Source organism: Amblyomma mixtum, chromosome 3 (assembly GCF_055824585.1).
Source record: "Amblyomma mixtum isolate Tamu chromosome 3, ASM5582458v1, whole genome shotgun sequence".
NCBI lineage: Eukaryota > Metazoa > Arthropoda > Arachnida > Ixodida > Ixodidae > Amblyomma > Amblyomma mixtum.
Window position 1 is genome coordinate 130,084,816 of NC_143014.1, and position 14,899 is coordinate 130,099,714.

Sequence of the window (14,899 nt, forward strand, 5' to 3'; positions counted from 1 at the left end):
GAAAAGGATGCAGCTATGGCTGATCTCAGTAAAGCGAATAAATTGCGTTCTCCTTCTCTTTCTGTTCTCCTTCCTCGTGTTGTCGAACACTGAAACTCCAACACTCCTTTGCCGCTACGACTCCGAGTTGCACCGTAATTCACCCTATTTCCTGACGCAAACATTTTGCACGTCTCTTTCGTTGCGCCATCTTAAGCCCTTCTGTTTCTAAGCTGAAGGCTAGGCCTTAGTATTTGCGCTGGAACTAAACTGTGAACAAATCCACACGCGTGCTCAAAAAATTTCTAATATTGTGCTAGCGCTTACCTTTCAAGCCCTTTATTTTGCGTGGGCCGTTTTCCCCGACCCGCTTCTTTAAACAGACGCGAGCATGTCCGAAACTTAGCCGAGCGGCTCTCTGAAGAGAGCCGCTCAGAACAACGAAAGAGCGCTTTAGCTTACCGCACTGCCGCATCTGCGAGGAACAACTGTACACGAGCACAGAACAAGCGTGAAGCTATCGCCCGATGGAAGCTCTACACGGTAACGGCAAGCTGAAACGTCGCAAAGGTCTTCTGAGCGCCGATGCATGCACATAAGGAGTAAGACAGGACTAGGAGAAATCTGCATCGACGATGCGTCGAGGCAGCACGAAATTGGGTGCTGCCGTAGCGAGGCTCACCGAAGCGGATGTAGGTGGAGAGGTCGGTGAGGAAGTAGATGTGTCCCAGCACGATCCAAAAGCAGGAGACGACGCGGACGCCGTTGAGGGCCTCCAGCGGTCCGGCTGAGTGCTCCGAGCGGCCGAAGAGCGCCCGCGTGTTGCGCACCATGGAGAAGCTCGCCAGAGTCACCGCTAGCCGACCTGCATGTGTCACCGGCACGGTGTATACAGTGACGCACAGGGAGCGGGAGGCGAGTGATGATAGCGTTTGCCACCGAGCGAATGCAGGCAAAATTTATCGTGTGGCATCGATGCTGTTGTTATTCATGCTACTTGCCTTTGAACTACTTGCCAGTGCCTTTGAAAAGCACTTCTCGAAGGTGGCGGCACTCGTTCGGGAAGAAAAAATATTGATATCGATATACCTTCTTCGGTTACACTTTAGCTTGACGTATAGGTTAACTGAGCTGGACAAGTTAATCAAGCTGCTTAATTCTCTCTGACTTCTAGTCTCTTACAAAGAGCTCAAGTGTTTCCCATTCATGCAGTCATTTATTTTCCACCTTGAGGCAATAATCATAGCTAAAAAACAAACAGCTTGTTCAGCAATAGTTATGCACTTGTCCATGGGGTTCCTTCGGAGAACGAAAAGAGGTTTCAGCAGGCCGGAGGACAGATGACTGTTTTTAGTCGCACTAGCTCTATTCCTTGACGCAGCCACCTCGCTGTCGTCGTGTTATGATTGACATTCATGAAGAACCACACGTTCAAGAAAGGATAGCAGATGGCAATTCCCAGCATACACCATGCATAACTCAACAAATTCTGTGTTGGGTCTGCATTTAGAGTAGCTAGTGGCATGCAAGCTGTCGCTTAAACTGACGTTGCGATTACGTCAGAAAGGCGCTCTGCAAGCAAAGAGGAACGCCGCAGCAGAGGGCCCTTTATCGGGTTTAGCTTTAGAACAGCTAAAGTAACGTGACCTTCAAAAATTCTGTCACGTCGACTTCTGTGTTCGCAGTGGTGTATTTTGTTTGTATAGTCCCCTTTGACAGCTAGTCATGAATCATATACGCATGCACGATGTCACTGCCTTGCAGCAGGCCTCTACCACGGACAAGCTTGCCTGCATCCTGTTATGTCGCCTCTTTCTTTACTCTCTTTTTTTTATTCTTTCCTCTAAGAGCACGCGGTGCAAAGGGAAAAAGTGACCGCGTGATCGAGCGACCTTCGGGATGTCACAAGCACAGACAGAGCGTTCCGCGTCATATCACACAATACTGCGCGTCGTGGAAATGCACTTGCCGCCGAAAGTGGACGTGTGCTTGACGTCTTGCTTGCAGAGGGCGTCGAGTGCAGTGCCAACAACAGCCAGCAGCAGGACGACGCCCAGGATGCCACTGTAAAAGAGCAAGCGGGTTGTCCATATCTGGTATTTCCTCGTACGCTTGCTTTCGTAAAAGGGCACATTGGGAGGCTGTATGATACACTTGCTTCTGCGGAACTCTTGCGCACAAAACAGGTTCGCTATGAATGAATTAAAAAAAAAGAGGACGATGCAGAGAAATGGAACCTTGATCTGTCATCCCTCACCCATTTGCGCTCTGCTCCGGAAGTAAGTACATACGATAGCAATATGTGCGCTGCAGCATCACCCGCAGCGATCGCACTTAGTTCTGGGAAAATCCGAGCGGTAAGGCTGATTCGGCGAGGAATATTTGTAACAGACGTTACATATGAACAAAGCAAATGTTGGCACTATGCCCACCATCCTGTGCGTGCGTTCGAGAAAGTATGCACACTGCAAAGAACGACATAGAGATTAGTTGTAATGCGACGTCCGGTTGTGGAAGGCGCGTCGTAAGAGCATCAATGAAATTGCAAAGCTCCGGACGTCGATAGCTTTCGCGGTGCGCTGTTGGTAGAGCTTTTCTTACCTTACTTAGTGAATTAGCGGGCCTCTTTTGAATTATTTCTGAGTTATCGTAAATTCTCTTAATTTATTCATGTACAGTAAAGTGCATGTTCCTCATTATATGAAATCCTCACTTTTCGGTCTCCGTGGAGTGCGTAGCTCGACGAACCAACTCTCTGTTTGTGTGCGAGACCAAAAGCCTCCGTGCCTTTCAACGTATTGAGCAAATCTTGCGTCATTACTCGCGGCAACGTCTCCACTGTATTAGATTATTAAGAGAGGCTAGCTGGAATCGTAATTTCGCGACCGACTTCCGTGGATCTGCGCAAATATTTTTCATCCCCGTGCCATCTCTTGCAAGTTCAAAGTGCAGTGCAACATCAAAAGCAGAAGCTGCAATCCGATGCTAGCCTACAATCTCGAATTTCTCGAATTTCCTGAGACGGCATGCAGATAATGAGGCGAAGTGGCATACGGGTGCGAAGAGTTAGTGGAGGTGCGCAGAGAATAAGAAGTGCGTAGTTGGGCATCCGCGCACTCACAGGACGACCAGCTGCTCCTTGGAAAAGGCTATGGGCTCCTTGACCTGGCACGACGTCACGTTCGCCGACATCTGGAATTCCTGCGATGCTGCACGCGCATCATGGGAGTGAAGCACAACAGTTATAATATCGAATGACATCGAAATTGCGCTGGAACGCTAAACACAGTAGTCACACGCTCGCCGACGGTGTCTTAAGTCATTTCTATGATTCGCAAAATGTGAAGCGGGACATTTGAGCGTGTAATAAGGGAGCAAATTACTCATTAGCAGTCACCCAAGCGCAGCCATACGGCTACAAAGGGAAGCTATAAAGCTTCCACGGAAACTTCGTAGTCGAAAAAAAAATTCGTCCTGATCCGTGGTTCGAACGCGGGACCACCGCCTGGCCGGTGCAGTCGCTCTTCCAACTGGGTTAAAGGGGGGACGGCTAGCATAATATGGTAGGGCAAGAGTGAATTGATCGACAACTCGAAGTGGGAACGCTATTGATCTAATGCTGGGCGTGTGTTCCTGGTAAAAAGTCAGACTCAGAGAGCTTGATTTTTTTTTTTTCGTTCTGGATTTTCTTGTGTCATACAGGCAGGATAGCTAGTGACTGCTATGTCAGCCGCATTGTAAAGTGCAGTGCTCTATAAAACATAACGGGGACCAGAGGAGCCCTCAGCCTGCTTTCAATTCACGTACTGTCGGGTGCAAACGGAGTGCCTAGGACAAACTGACACGCCTCTAAATGAGAATAGTCATCTTCATGCCGGTCTCTACAGCAAGCACAGCTGCAAGGCTTTGCTATGGATTGTAGTTTTATTCTTCCGAACACAATTATTCAAACTAAAAGCATCTGCTTCGCTTATTCATTTTTATTTCTTCTTCATTTTTTTTTCACTTTCAGTTGAATATTGGTTTAATGAATAGACACTAACTTCAAAGTTATGTAACACTGAAAGAACAAAATTAAGCCAATAATTCAGAATGTCAGGACGCGAAGCTCAATTAACTGAAGTGCGATTCCAGCTAGAATGAAAGCTGCGCAAAATTAAATATACTTCTCTGAGGCGCGCAATACCACCCGACCTTACGTGTGCCTGGACAAAGACGGACATCCACTAAAGTAAAATAAACAGCAGGTTGATAACACAGGGCCACAGTCCGCGACGTACTGTATTACTCCGCTGGCCAATCACAATAGTAAACCAAATCAACTTTCCCAGGCGTGAACATTATAGAGCTTATAATTTTTTTTTTCTTGTGATTAGCTTCTTGTTTAGGTAACAAGAAAAGTTTCAACAGCGGACTACTTTTTTTGTCGTGTAGGAATTCTGTGCGGCGATCCTGAACGTGGACGGAGCTTCACTACAGACTTAAGTTGTATCCGACTACGGTAGAATTTATAGCCGTATCAGGAGCTGTACGTCTAGTGTAAATAAGAAATTATGGAGCAAAAGAAAGTTGCGAAGGCAATTGACTGCCCACAAGCATGGCACCAATGAAAGTGACCCATTTCTTCGTTGTCCATTCCGCAGCTTCTTGCTTACCCTTGGCAGCCATCTTCTGCAGATCCTCGCGGCTGCACGTAGACGGTATGCAGACCCCCAACCTCGCAGGAAACAGCTGGAGCCAGTAACCATTGTCGTAGAAGAAGGTCAGCACCTGTTGCATCGCAAAAGCAAGGTATTCTCAACGTTGCTCCTTTACTTTCACTCCGTTCATTGCTTGCTGGGAGCTAGCAGCAGCGCGACTGTGGTCGATCTGTCAACCTTCAAAGCTCCTGGAGAATGCCCGTAATGAGACAGGTTTTCTACTGAACAGGCGCCTTGCGCCCAATTGAATGAGTGCGCAGTCAACCAAATCAAAGCTGACGCAACGCCCGCCATTCGAATAGATTTACACGCAATCCACGCACATGGCAAGCATTTTTAACCGGCCTGTATACATCATTAATCGATAAACTAATAAGTCAACCTGTACGATGCTAGCAACAACCTGAAATCGCTTTGATAATGATGTGAAAGGAAAAGACATTTAAAAATTGACCAAAGCCGGGTTCATAAAAGAATTTTGTCCTAATTCTGCTCCGTTTTTATTCCTTTCATCCCGCATTATGGGCTGAAGCAAAGCTATTCCTTTTTTTTTTCTTTGCCGGCTTCGGCCACTTGGTGCGGCGGATGATAACAATGGAATAGAATCACGGGGAAAAAAATCGTTAGAATATGCAGGTACAAAACAGAGTTGTACGCAACGTGTTAAAAGTAATTGATTACCTGTAATCAATTACATCTTCTTGTAATTTTGTGAATGGGTACTTTGTTAAATGGTAACGTTTGGCGTAACTCAGTTACTTTTTCCTGTAATTTAATGCTGGCAATCAGTAATTTTTTTTTTTTCAAAAACAAGTTTATCCAACGGTACAACTTTGAGAACCTCAACCTGACGGCAAACACTGGGATATTTCCTTCATGACAAAGTGACAGCGAACCGGTTGCGGAGAAGCAAAGTGCGCGATCATGTCCGGACCATAGTCGGGTCACCGCCGTCTTCAATGGCACTTCTCACCCCGAGAAATATCCCGTGACCGCTCTGCAAGGACCCCTGTCCACTGAAATGGCGCCGCAACTTACCTCCCCCTACCCCCATCTCGGAGGCGTACACACAGAGAGCGGAGCAACAACGAAGTGCGACGCTTCAAGGCCGGAATACATGGAGCGTTTTTACCGCGGCGCGTCGTCGATTTTCGCCCGACGGCGCAGATTTGACGCCCGGCGTCGAGAAAAACGCCCGCCGCCGCCGATCAGGACCGGCTAGATATTGACGCGCGGCGTCCGGTGAGACCGGTGAGAAGCGAGCCAATGGCAGCGCAGAAAGCCCGCTCTACCGGTCCTCTGCCTGCCGCCGCCAACATGGCCGCCGTGGCCGTCGAGCTGCGCCGTGTTTTTGACATGGAAATGTTATTGTCGTGAAAATAAACGCTTCATCAGGCTTGAAATGTCGCTTTTTTTGGAGAACACGGCCGAATCTTGGATCGGAATGCCTGCGCTCCCTCCCTGAAGCGAATCTGTCGAAGAAAACTGCAGCCGCTGGTGTCCGCGGCTGAGCGGGCGTCCAAAGGTACGCGACGGCATGCATTCGAGCTCGCAAATCTTTATAGATACTTAAGCGCGCGTGTTAAAATTTGTACAATGGTGTCGAAGTGCAACTTTCCCGATTTTAACAGAATGGTCAGCGTCGCTGTTCTCACAGACCTCCTTGCACAGTGGTGTTTGCCACTTGTTGATCACATTTGCTTTCGCGTCGAGGGATACGCTGCGGCGCGCCGCCGCTCCAACGCTCCATGTATCTCCAGCCGGGCGTCGCGCCGCCGCGACGTTTTCTGCCGCGCGAATGTCGTCGAAAAAAACGCCGCATGTATCCCGGCCTTCACGCAGGACTTGGACACTAGCATCGAAACAATGCGCAACTACGAGCTGGTTCACAAGGTGTTCATACGTTACAATGCCACCTTTCCCTCCATGCATTGAGAAAATATTCAGTGCAGCTGCTGATCTCTTCACGAGGAAATGTCGGGAAATTAGCGACGACGACTCCGAAAAACAACTGCTCTTAAAAGTAACAACGTGTAACAAAATATAAAGCAAGCCGCAGTATATTTCACTGTGGTCTGATGGTTTATAGTTTATGCTGGTTTAGTGTCCCAAAGTGACTCAGGCTATGAGGGACACCGTAGTGAAGGGCTCCGGAAATTTCGACCACCTGGAGTTGTTTAACGTGCAGTGACATCGCACAGCACACGGGCCTCTGGAATTTCGCCTCCATCGAAATTCATCCGCCGCGGCCGGGATCGCACCCGCGTCTTTCGGGTCAGCAGCCGAGCGCCATAACCACTGAGCCACCACGGCGGCCTGAACACTGTAGTCTGAGTGAATTTATGTTATGACAATAAAAGCTGGAAGGGAAACAACGCATTAATAATCGATTACTTTTCTGTAGCCGTTCAGTTACTTTTCTGGGGCTATAATGGACCACTACAATAGTTACACTTCAGACCGAGTAACTGCAATTGTAACCGGTTAATTATTTTCTGTAACGTGTCCAAGACTGGAACAAAACTTCCTCAGGTGAATGACGAGGAGACCATCGCTTTAGCAATGTTATTTTATTTAGTCCTGCTTATTTCTTGCTTTCCATACGCTCACGCGTGGCGATAGTCACTGCGGCTGGGCAAACCTGGGCACGCCATGACAGCGGCCAGTAGGCAGAACGCTGACATATGCCGTATATTCGTAACATGCCATTTCTCCACGAACATTTCAGATTTTCCGTGCTTTGTTAACAGTGCAGGAAACATAGCTACAGTAAACTGCAGGTAAAACAAAAAAAAATAAGCTATTAGAGGGATTCCTTGAAGTCCTGCTATCATCTGTATGATGCACCCAGTGTGTTTCCTGCTGTTGAAAACCTGATTAATTAATTTGACGGGATAATTATTTCACTGTGACGAAATAAATGCCCGTTGTTGCTTCAGGCGAGCATCGATAGCACTGCTGGAGTTCTCAATATGTACCTGCTTTTTTTTTTATACCTCTTGTCGCAGGTTACCTAAGAAGCGTGGCATAATACGAGGTTTCGAAACAACGTCCCCATAGCAAGTCATTTGTTAGTGCAGCAGAATTTGATTAGCATGTGAACAGCTCAGCCTGGTTAAGTCTATGCAACGTTCATCTTCACGCCAACATTGGCCTCACCGATTCGCTGTCCTCGATGACGTCAGCGGCGTTCGGACTGGGCCTAGGTAGGTCCTTTAGCCAGAGCTCCAAGTTGCAGAACTTTCCGCGGAAGGCATCCCCAGCCACGGTGATGTCCAGGCACTGATCGAAGTGGCCGAACGAGGCTGCCGTGCCGGCCATCACGCCGTTCGGGATCTTGCCGGAGGAGTCCACCACTGCGCATTTGCAAAGCGAACGTTTATTGCAGGCTGTGAATGCCAAACTTGAAGTCGTTGGGAGCGCGAAGTTTTCTCTTGGTATCAATAACGGTGATTTAGCACGCATTTTTGGATGGCCGAGATATTAGCACCAGAAGGAGGAACTAAAGTTCGAAAAGGGTTTAGGAATGTCACATCATCCAAGGTCAAGTTGTTTTATCTGGCTGCTAAGTAAAAAGAACTGCATACATTCATTTCCACTATAGGAATCGGCATCTGTCAATTCCTTTGAGTTGGCATCAGCGTAAGGCCGATATTTTGGGAAAATGTTTTTAAAGTAGAAAACCCTACAAAGCGGCTATGAGGCTTGTCATAGTTGAGAGCTCCGAATTAATTTTGGCCACTCTTAGTTCCTTTACGTGCACCGGAATCTCAGTACTCGAGCGTGATTGCTCATCATCCCCAGCGAAATGTGGCCGTCGCGGCCCAGGTCGAAACCGTGACCTCGCGTTCGGTAGCAAAAGGTCAAATCCATTGAGCAACAGCGGGAGGCCCAGGAAGATATTTTTATTTCAAAATACGCAGGAAAATACCTTTTCAGAGGTAAGAACCGAGAGGCACCAAGGAGAGGAATATCAAGCAACATGCCTCGTACATTATCGCTCTCCTTTAAGGGCGCTTTACAATTGCATAACCCAATGTGGGTATACAAAACAAAAAAGTGTACTTTCAGCCAAAGCGACTGTGTCGTCCATATATGCATGATTGAATGACGTAATTGAGTAATATGATAGACAGATTAAGATATAAAGCATGTTTTGCACTCCTGCTTGCTTATCATGAATCGCTGGCTTATATTAACCAGAGCCGACGAGCTTAAGTAACCTCCGGTCCTTTAACTAGAGAAGGCCAAGAAGATAACAGCGATTTGAGCCGGAGCTCGCAAGTGCTTACGCGTGCACAAGTGTTCGAGAGAGAGAGAGAGAGAGCAGCCCCCGCATAGAGCAATGGAAGCGGTCGGATTTGTCGTTCTCTTCGTCTGGTCTGCCGCTGTTCACCTGGCGTCGTTGTCAGGCTTGCGAAAGGAAAACTCCTTTTTTTTTACGCGGTGGTTCAAAGCCATCGGTGGAAACATCCCCGGCATTCGGTGCCGGTGACATTACGGCCCATTCAGAGCTGGCGTTTGCGTCTTTTTCAGTGCTGGAGTGCACCGTGGCCTCCTAGCTGCACTTATCGAAGGGGAAACGCACAGAATAGCTCGCAGGCCCGCGGAGCTGGGCCCCCCAGCGACAGTGCAGCAATGCGGAGCTGCAGGCAGATCGCACGTACTGCAATTGTCGAGACCTGCAAAGCACCCGAGGGAAGCACGACGCTTATCGCCCGCCGTTTCCACCCGCAACACTACCGCTACCAGCAATGACGACTGGGATTACCTATCGTGCAGCCGCGACGGCGAGAACGTCAGCACGCGCCAAGAGTCAATGAAGACAGAGGAGGAAGCCCCGAAAATGAAAGCCACCTAGACGGCACTGAGAGAGACTCCGGCTGACCTCGTCGGCGGTCCGTTACCGCCATGCGGGAACAATCCAGACGTTGTCACCGGTACTGTAGTGTTCTTTCACAGAAGGGGATTTTACGCTCGCTCATTGTAACGTCAGTAGTTGCTACTAGCGAAGAATCCAGGGAGAAGGGGGCGAGTATAGTTGAGCAATATTCCTCCTTTCCCCATCGTCTGCACCTCTCCCCATCCAGACACCTCAGAGCGTGGTGGTGCCTGGGGTGCCGAGACGAATGTTGCCTTGAGCGCGGCAGCAAGCAAGGCGTGCCTTTAAGTGTGCAATCAAAAACAAAGACATGCATCTAGCTGCACACCTGAATGGTTCCACTACTCGCGCTGAGAAAAGAAACGCACCCACAAAGCGCTCAGTTGCTTCGAAGGTAGCGTCAGCTTTTAGTTTTATTAACGACTTCTTGGTTTTGTTTAGGAAAGATGTAGAAAAAAAAAATGAAAAGTGTCTACAGGAGGAGGAGGAGGAATATGAGGAAAGGCAGGGAGGTTAACTGGAAGAATAATCGGTTTGCTACCCTACACGGGGGGAAGGGGGTGCTGCATGCGTCAATGTATCAACGGGCCCTGAACACGTACCAGTGCAGTTTTCAGCTTTACTTTCGCCAGAGCGCAGCCGAATACCGCTGAACGCTTGAACCGGTGTTTGAACAACTTGCGTAGCCTTCCTTTGAAAGCCTGGCAATCATCAGAAGATCACACACGCGTGCACGTTCAGTTGTGAAGCCTGAACACAGTGCTAAGCGGAAACGTCCTCAGATAGTTGTACATTATCCCTCCTTTCTGCAAAAATACCGATCCCTAGAAAGTAAGCTTTCAATCAGTACTCCGCGTGTAATCTGTTAAATTTGACAACGAATTCTGTGGTCCGCAAAGAACATTAGAAGATGTACTGATTTCGATTCGAGGCGATGCGGGCAGTCAAAAGGAGACGAATAAAGCCGATGGTTGAAGCAAACAATTAGCAGCCCCAACGCATGCTGTGCTCATTCACGTGAAGTTTTTGTGTAGTCCGAGAGCGAGAGCCAGAACAGTGTTTTGCTGCAAGCCGCCAGCGCGTCGGCAGCAGTCGAAACCAGAAGATCCAAAGGTCGGCGACGGCTGAAAGGTCACGAGACCAGAAATGACGGTGCCCATAACTTTTATTCTGTAAAGCATCTATAAGTGCCAATTCGCACATTGTTTCTCTTGGTAAAAAGAATTATTGCAGACGGTGGCTTCAATTATGAACAACTTACTTTCTGCAATCCGCTGACGAAAAAAGTGGGCAGTAATAAGGGGTTATAATAACGAATGGTCTCATTAGTCATCATAATCGCCGTCATCGTTAGCCAGATTACGCCCACTGCCGGCCAAAGACCTATCCATAGACCTCCAAATAGCCCCGCCCTGCGCCATCTGCGACAGTCTTACCCCAGCATATTTCCTAATCTCATCCGCCCACCTGATTCTTTTCCGCCCCTTGCCACGTCACCCCTCCCTTGGAAGCCACTCTGTCAGCCCAGTCAGTTGACCGATATGGTCTCTGTCGAAGTAATAGGGTGGTCCCGTTTGTAGCTTCCTCCTAATTGTGAGCAGCGTATAGCCGAGAGAAAGAAAAAACACGTCTCGCCTCAAGCGATCTTCTTTCGAGCCAGTGTGCGGCTAGAAAAAGAAAAAAAAATACCATTGAAGGAGTGGATAAATACTGACTGAAACTTCGCCCCGGCTACATCCACTCACATGTACATATGCTTGAGCGCCGCGCGAGACGCATTATTCCAAACGTTTGTTACAGTGCCCAACGAATCGTGAGTCGCTACAGGAGTACAGCAGTGCATCTGACATCCGCTAACTCACCGTGCTGCCGGCTCCCAGCCGCGTCTACGTCTGCAGAGCATCGTCCCACCTCCCTCTCGTAGGCTCGCTAGAACGAACACAGAGCTGTTGCGGCTAACGCCACTCGCGGATTAAGGAAACGCTTGTGCCCGTTGCTTTCCGAGTTGTTTCCTTTAAGTGAGCTCCCAAAGCTCCCTGGGGCGCTCCATTTAAAATATGAATAGTTTCCATCGCATTGCTTCCGCTCCGGGAAAAAGGCAGTGCGCACGCAGACGCTGCCTTGGGCGACGCGCATTTATACTCCCGCACGTAGTATTTAGCAGCACATTTCCACTGCACGCGCTCAGCGCATCGGTCTCTCTCTATACATAGCCATCCCTACACCCGTGCCCAGGACGCGCCTGCTACTTTTTTCTTTTCTTTTTGTTCTGCACCGTTGCGAAACAAATCGTATACAGACTGTGACTGTGGTGCTGAGAGCTCGCAATTAGTAACGAGCTGTTAAGGTTTGTCTTTATTTTTGGCGGGTCCCTTTTCTTTGGGCACGCGTACACGTGTTCGTCCTCAATCACCGCGGTTGCCATTCGAAAGGCACACACACTTACACGTGCGGCCTGCAAGCACATAAAAAAGTTCCCCTCTTTCTTGTACTTTTGTCTCTTCGCAATCTTATCTCGATCTCAAGCGTGGATGTGATATCATGAGAGGTATCGGTGTCAAAAAAAAAAAGTAAAATAATAAAGTTGCAAGAATTAGGCAGTTAATCGCTCTATCGCTGAATACGTAGGGAGAAGTCTGAGCAGCTGTGAACAATTTGAACGTGCGCACTTTAGCTCCCTTTGCCTATCAAGCGTCGAAACTGCGGGTGCTCGGCAGGTCATGAAAAATCTCGCCTTCGCGCATAAACAAAAGGGTTTTCACATCATCTGACCGACGGAACTGTGCGAACAATGGGCTGGCGTACTAAGTATGTCATAACATATGTCATACTAAGCTGTCATCACTTGTCTGCTTGCGTATACGTAAGCTTATTCTATCAAAACTGTACTCGGAAAACCAGATCATTTTTCTTCCGTTCCACAGGTGACACACGTTGCTTCCCACCAAGCACTCCCGTTTCTCGCCTAGAACTTCCTGCGGTAGCTTAGTGGGTTTGACGTTCTGTTGCTGAAATCAATGTCGCAGGTCTGAAACCCGGTCTCGGCGGTCGCGATTCGATGGCGGCGAAATGGCAAAGAAGCCAGCTTGCTATGCGATGTCAGGCCACGTTAAAGAACCCCGCATGATGGAAATTAATCTGGAGCCCTCAATACAGCGTCTCTCATAGCCCATAAGCGGCAGTGGGACGTAAAACCTCTTCCCATGCCATTCCATACCTGCATTTCATACCAGTCCATACCATTCCATAATGAAAAACGAACACTTCATAAGTAAATTAAGCATGAATTTAAGCACGGCGTGGGGAAAAGGGTAATGTCATCAGGAAGAGGTTCAGTAAAGCGATTATGTAGTTGAAGAAATGAAGTTTAGTCTGCTCTATAGGGACGAGCCAAAGAGCGTTGGGAAGGTTGGCATTGGGCGTGCATAGCAAAATCATGCAAAATTACGAATGAAGCAGCACAGGCAGGCACTGGTTCGTCACCTTTTCAGCTAAGCGGAGCTGAAAGAAAATTCTGTCTCGAAGTATACCCGAGAGATATTAGCAAAAAGAGGGTGGCAGCTGTAGACCTTACCAATGATGTTAATTCACTCGGGGGAAAATGACTGGGAAAGTAGCCATTAGGTACAGGGAAAACAATGTAGATGGGAAAGATGGTAGAACGCTCAGCGAGAAGTGCAGAAGCAGTTTAGTGGACAAATGCGATGGCGCCACCTGTGGACCAGTCTCTAAAGGCAATAAATTAATTAAATAATTAAATGCTTTGTGACAAGTGAAAAGGCAGCGCGCGACGTCTTGAAGCTATAAGTCAGATTGTTTCAGAACGCAGTTGTGTAAGAGGAAAATTTTCATACAATATCACTCATCATAGCCAGTGGGAATGGTTGAGAAAGCATTGAACGCTGACTATCGCAGTATCCATCCAGGGGTGAATACGGCCGCAACTAACCTTCCCGAGGCCTTCAGTTTTGGAGGTAGCCGACGAAACGTGAACATATGTGCGGTAGGTACTAATAGAAGACCACTAAAGGACTGGAGGCGCAAAAGCATGAAAAAAATTCTGAGATCCGTTGCCGCGCCATGCATCCCTGGCCAACAACTGTTCTCAAGTGTCGAGTAACTTAAAAGATGCGAAATAAAGGTGACCAGCTTACGTCATCCCTCCCTTTCTTTCTACAGCTCTCCCTCTTAACACAGCATACCCCCTTTTCATGCCAAAGTTACACGCTGAACATGCCTGCGGAGAACAGCTTACACACACGGTCGAGGAGGAGTGCGGTCGCTGGTACACTGGCAGCATCATCCGTATTGTATGTACGGCGCATCGCTCTGTACTCCGTGTCGAGACCACTGCCTGCGCTACATAGCAGGTTCATTCTCAAAGGGACACTAAAGAGCAATACTAAGTCAGGCTAAACTAATAGGTCAGCGTCACGTGATATCAAATGCGTCATTTTTATCAGGAACAAAGCTTTCATAAACCAGAAAAGTGCGTAAGAGCTAAGTACAGGCGACGTCGTCATGCACGAATGAATCGTACCACTGCGGTCTCGAGACGCGCGAAAAGATGACCAAGTGCACGCTTCGCAGCGTACCCATCTCGGGTGACATATTGTTGCCCTGCAGATAATGTGCAGGTGCACAGAGAAGTTTTCGCAATATGCAAACCAAAGAGGAGCTAGATTTACATACTGCCTCACGTTGAGGGCTGCGATGGGCAGGTCGCGCAGAAAAGTGAGTGCCTTCGTTACCTAGCTGCAGGCTTAGACTGCCAAGCAATTAATCCTTTTCGTGGTTTCATCGTTCCGGAAACTTTAAAACACATGAACGGCAACCTGCTATATTTACACGAGCCAATCTGAGCTGGAAGCTGCCTGCCTACAATGCAGAGTCCAGTTTACGCTCGCCTCTGGAAAATAAAATGGAACAACAAAGAATGCATGGAACGAGCGTACTTGCCCAGGAAGCCATTTCTAATGGAGTGTACATATGTTCCTCATCGTTTTAAAGAATTGTAGCCGCACAAGTACTGACGTATTTAGTTCCGCAAGATCGGGATGATACACGAAAGGACCACTGTACCGTGAGCGCCTCCCAAGACAAATACTGAGAAGTCATTTATTTTGACAAAGACTGTGATATTTAGAGATGTCTAATTCGCAAAGCATGGAAGATGTGCCATGACAACGATAACTGTGCCAGGCATCCGCTTCGCCGGGACGAGGGCGACGCCATCGGTATACATCCGAATGTATTTTTGGAATTCATGCGACGCTGGGTGGCCCTCAAAACGTGGCTTCCAATTCGCACTCCAACATGCTTCCCGGCGCGAAAATGC

At 48.2% G+C, this 14,899-nt stretch overlaps 1 protein-coding gene across 1 annotated transcript in view; it reads right to left on the reverse strand.

Annotated features, from left to right (window-relative positions):
• LOC149351815 (nose resistant to fluoxetine protein 6-like) overlaps nucleotides 1–14,899 on the reverse strand; it is an 85,494-nt gene that overhangs the window by 38,091 nt on the left and 32,504 nt on the right. The window contains exons 2-6 of the mRNA XM_089581144.1: nucleotides 7,839–8,035; nucleotides 4,635–4,749; nucleotides 3,101–3,188; nucleotides 1,949–2,043; nucleotides 662–844 (exon numbers count right to left, since the gene is read on the reverse strand). Coding sequence (XP_089437270.1) covers nucleotides 662–844; nucleotides 1,949–2,043; nucleotides 3,101–3,188; nucleotides 4,635–4,749; nucleotides 7,839–8,035 — 678 coding nt within the window. The remainder of the gene's footprint in view (nucleotides 1–661; nucleotides 845–1,948; nucleotides 2,044–3,100; nucleotides 3,189–4,634; nucleotides 4,750–7,838; nucleotides 8,036–14,899) is intronic.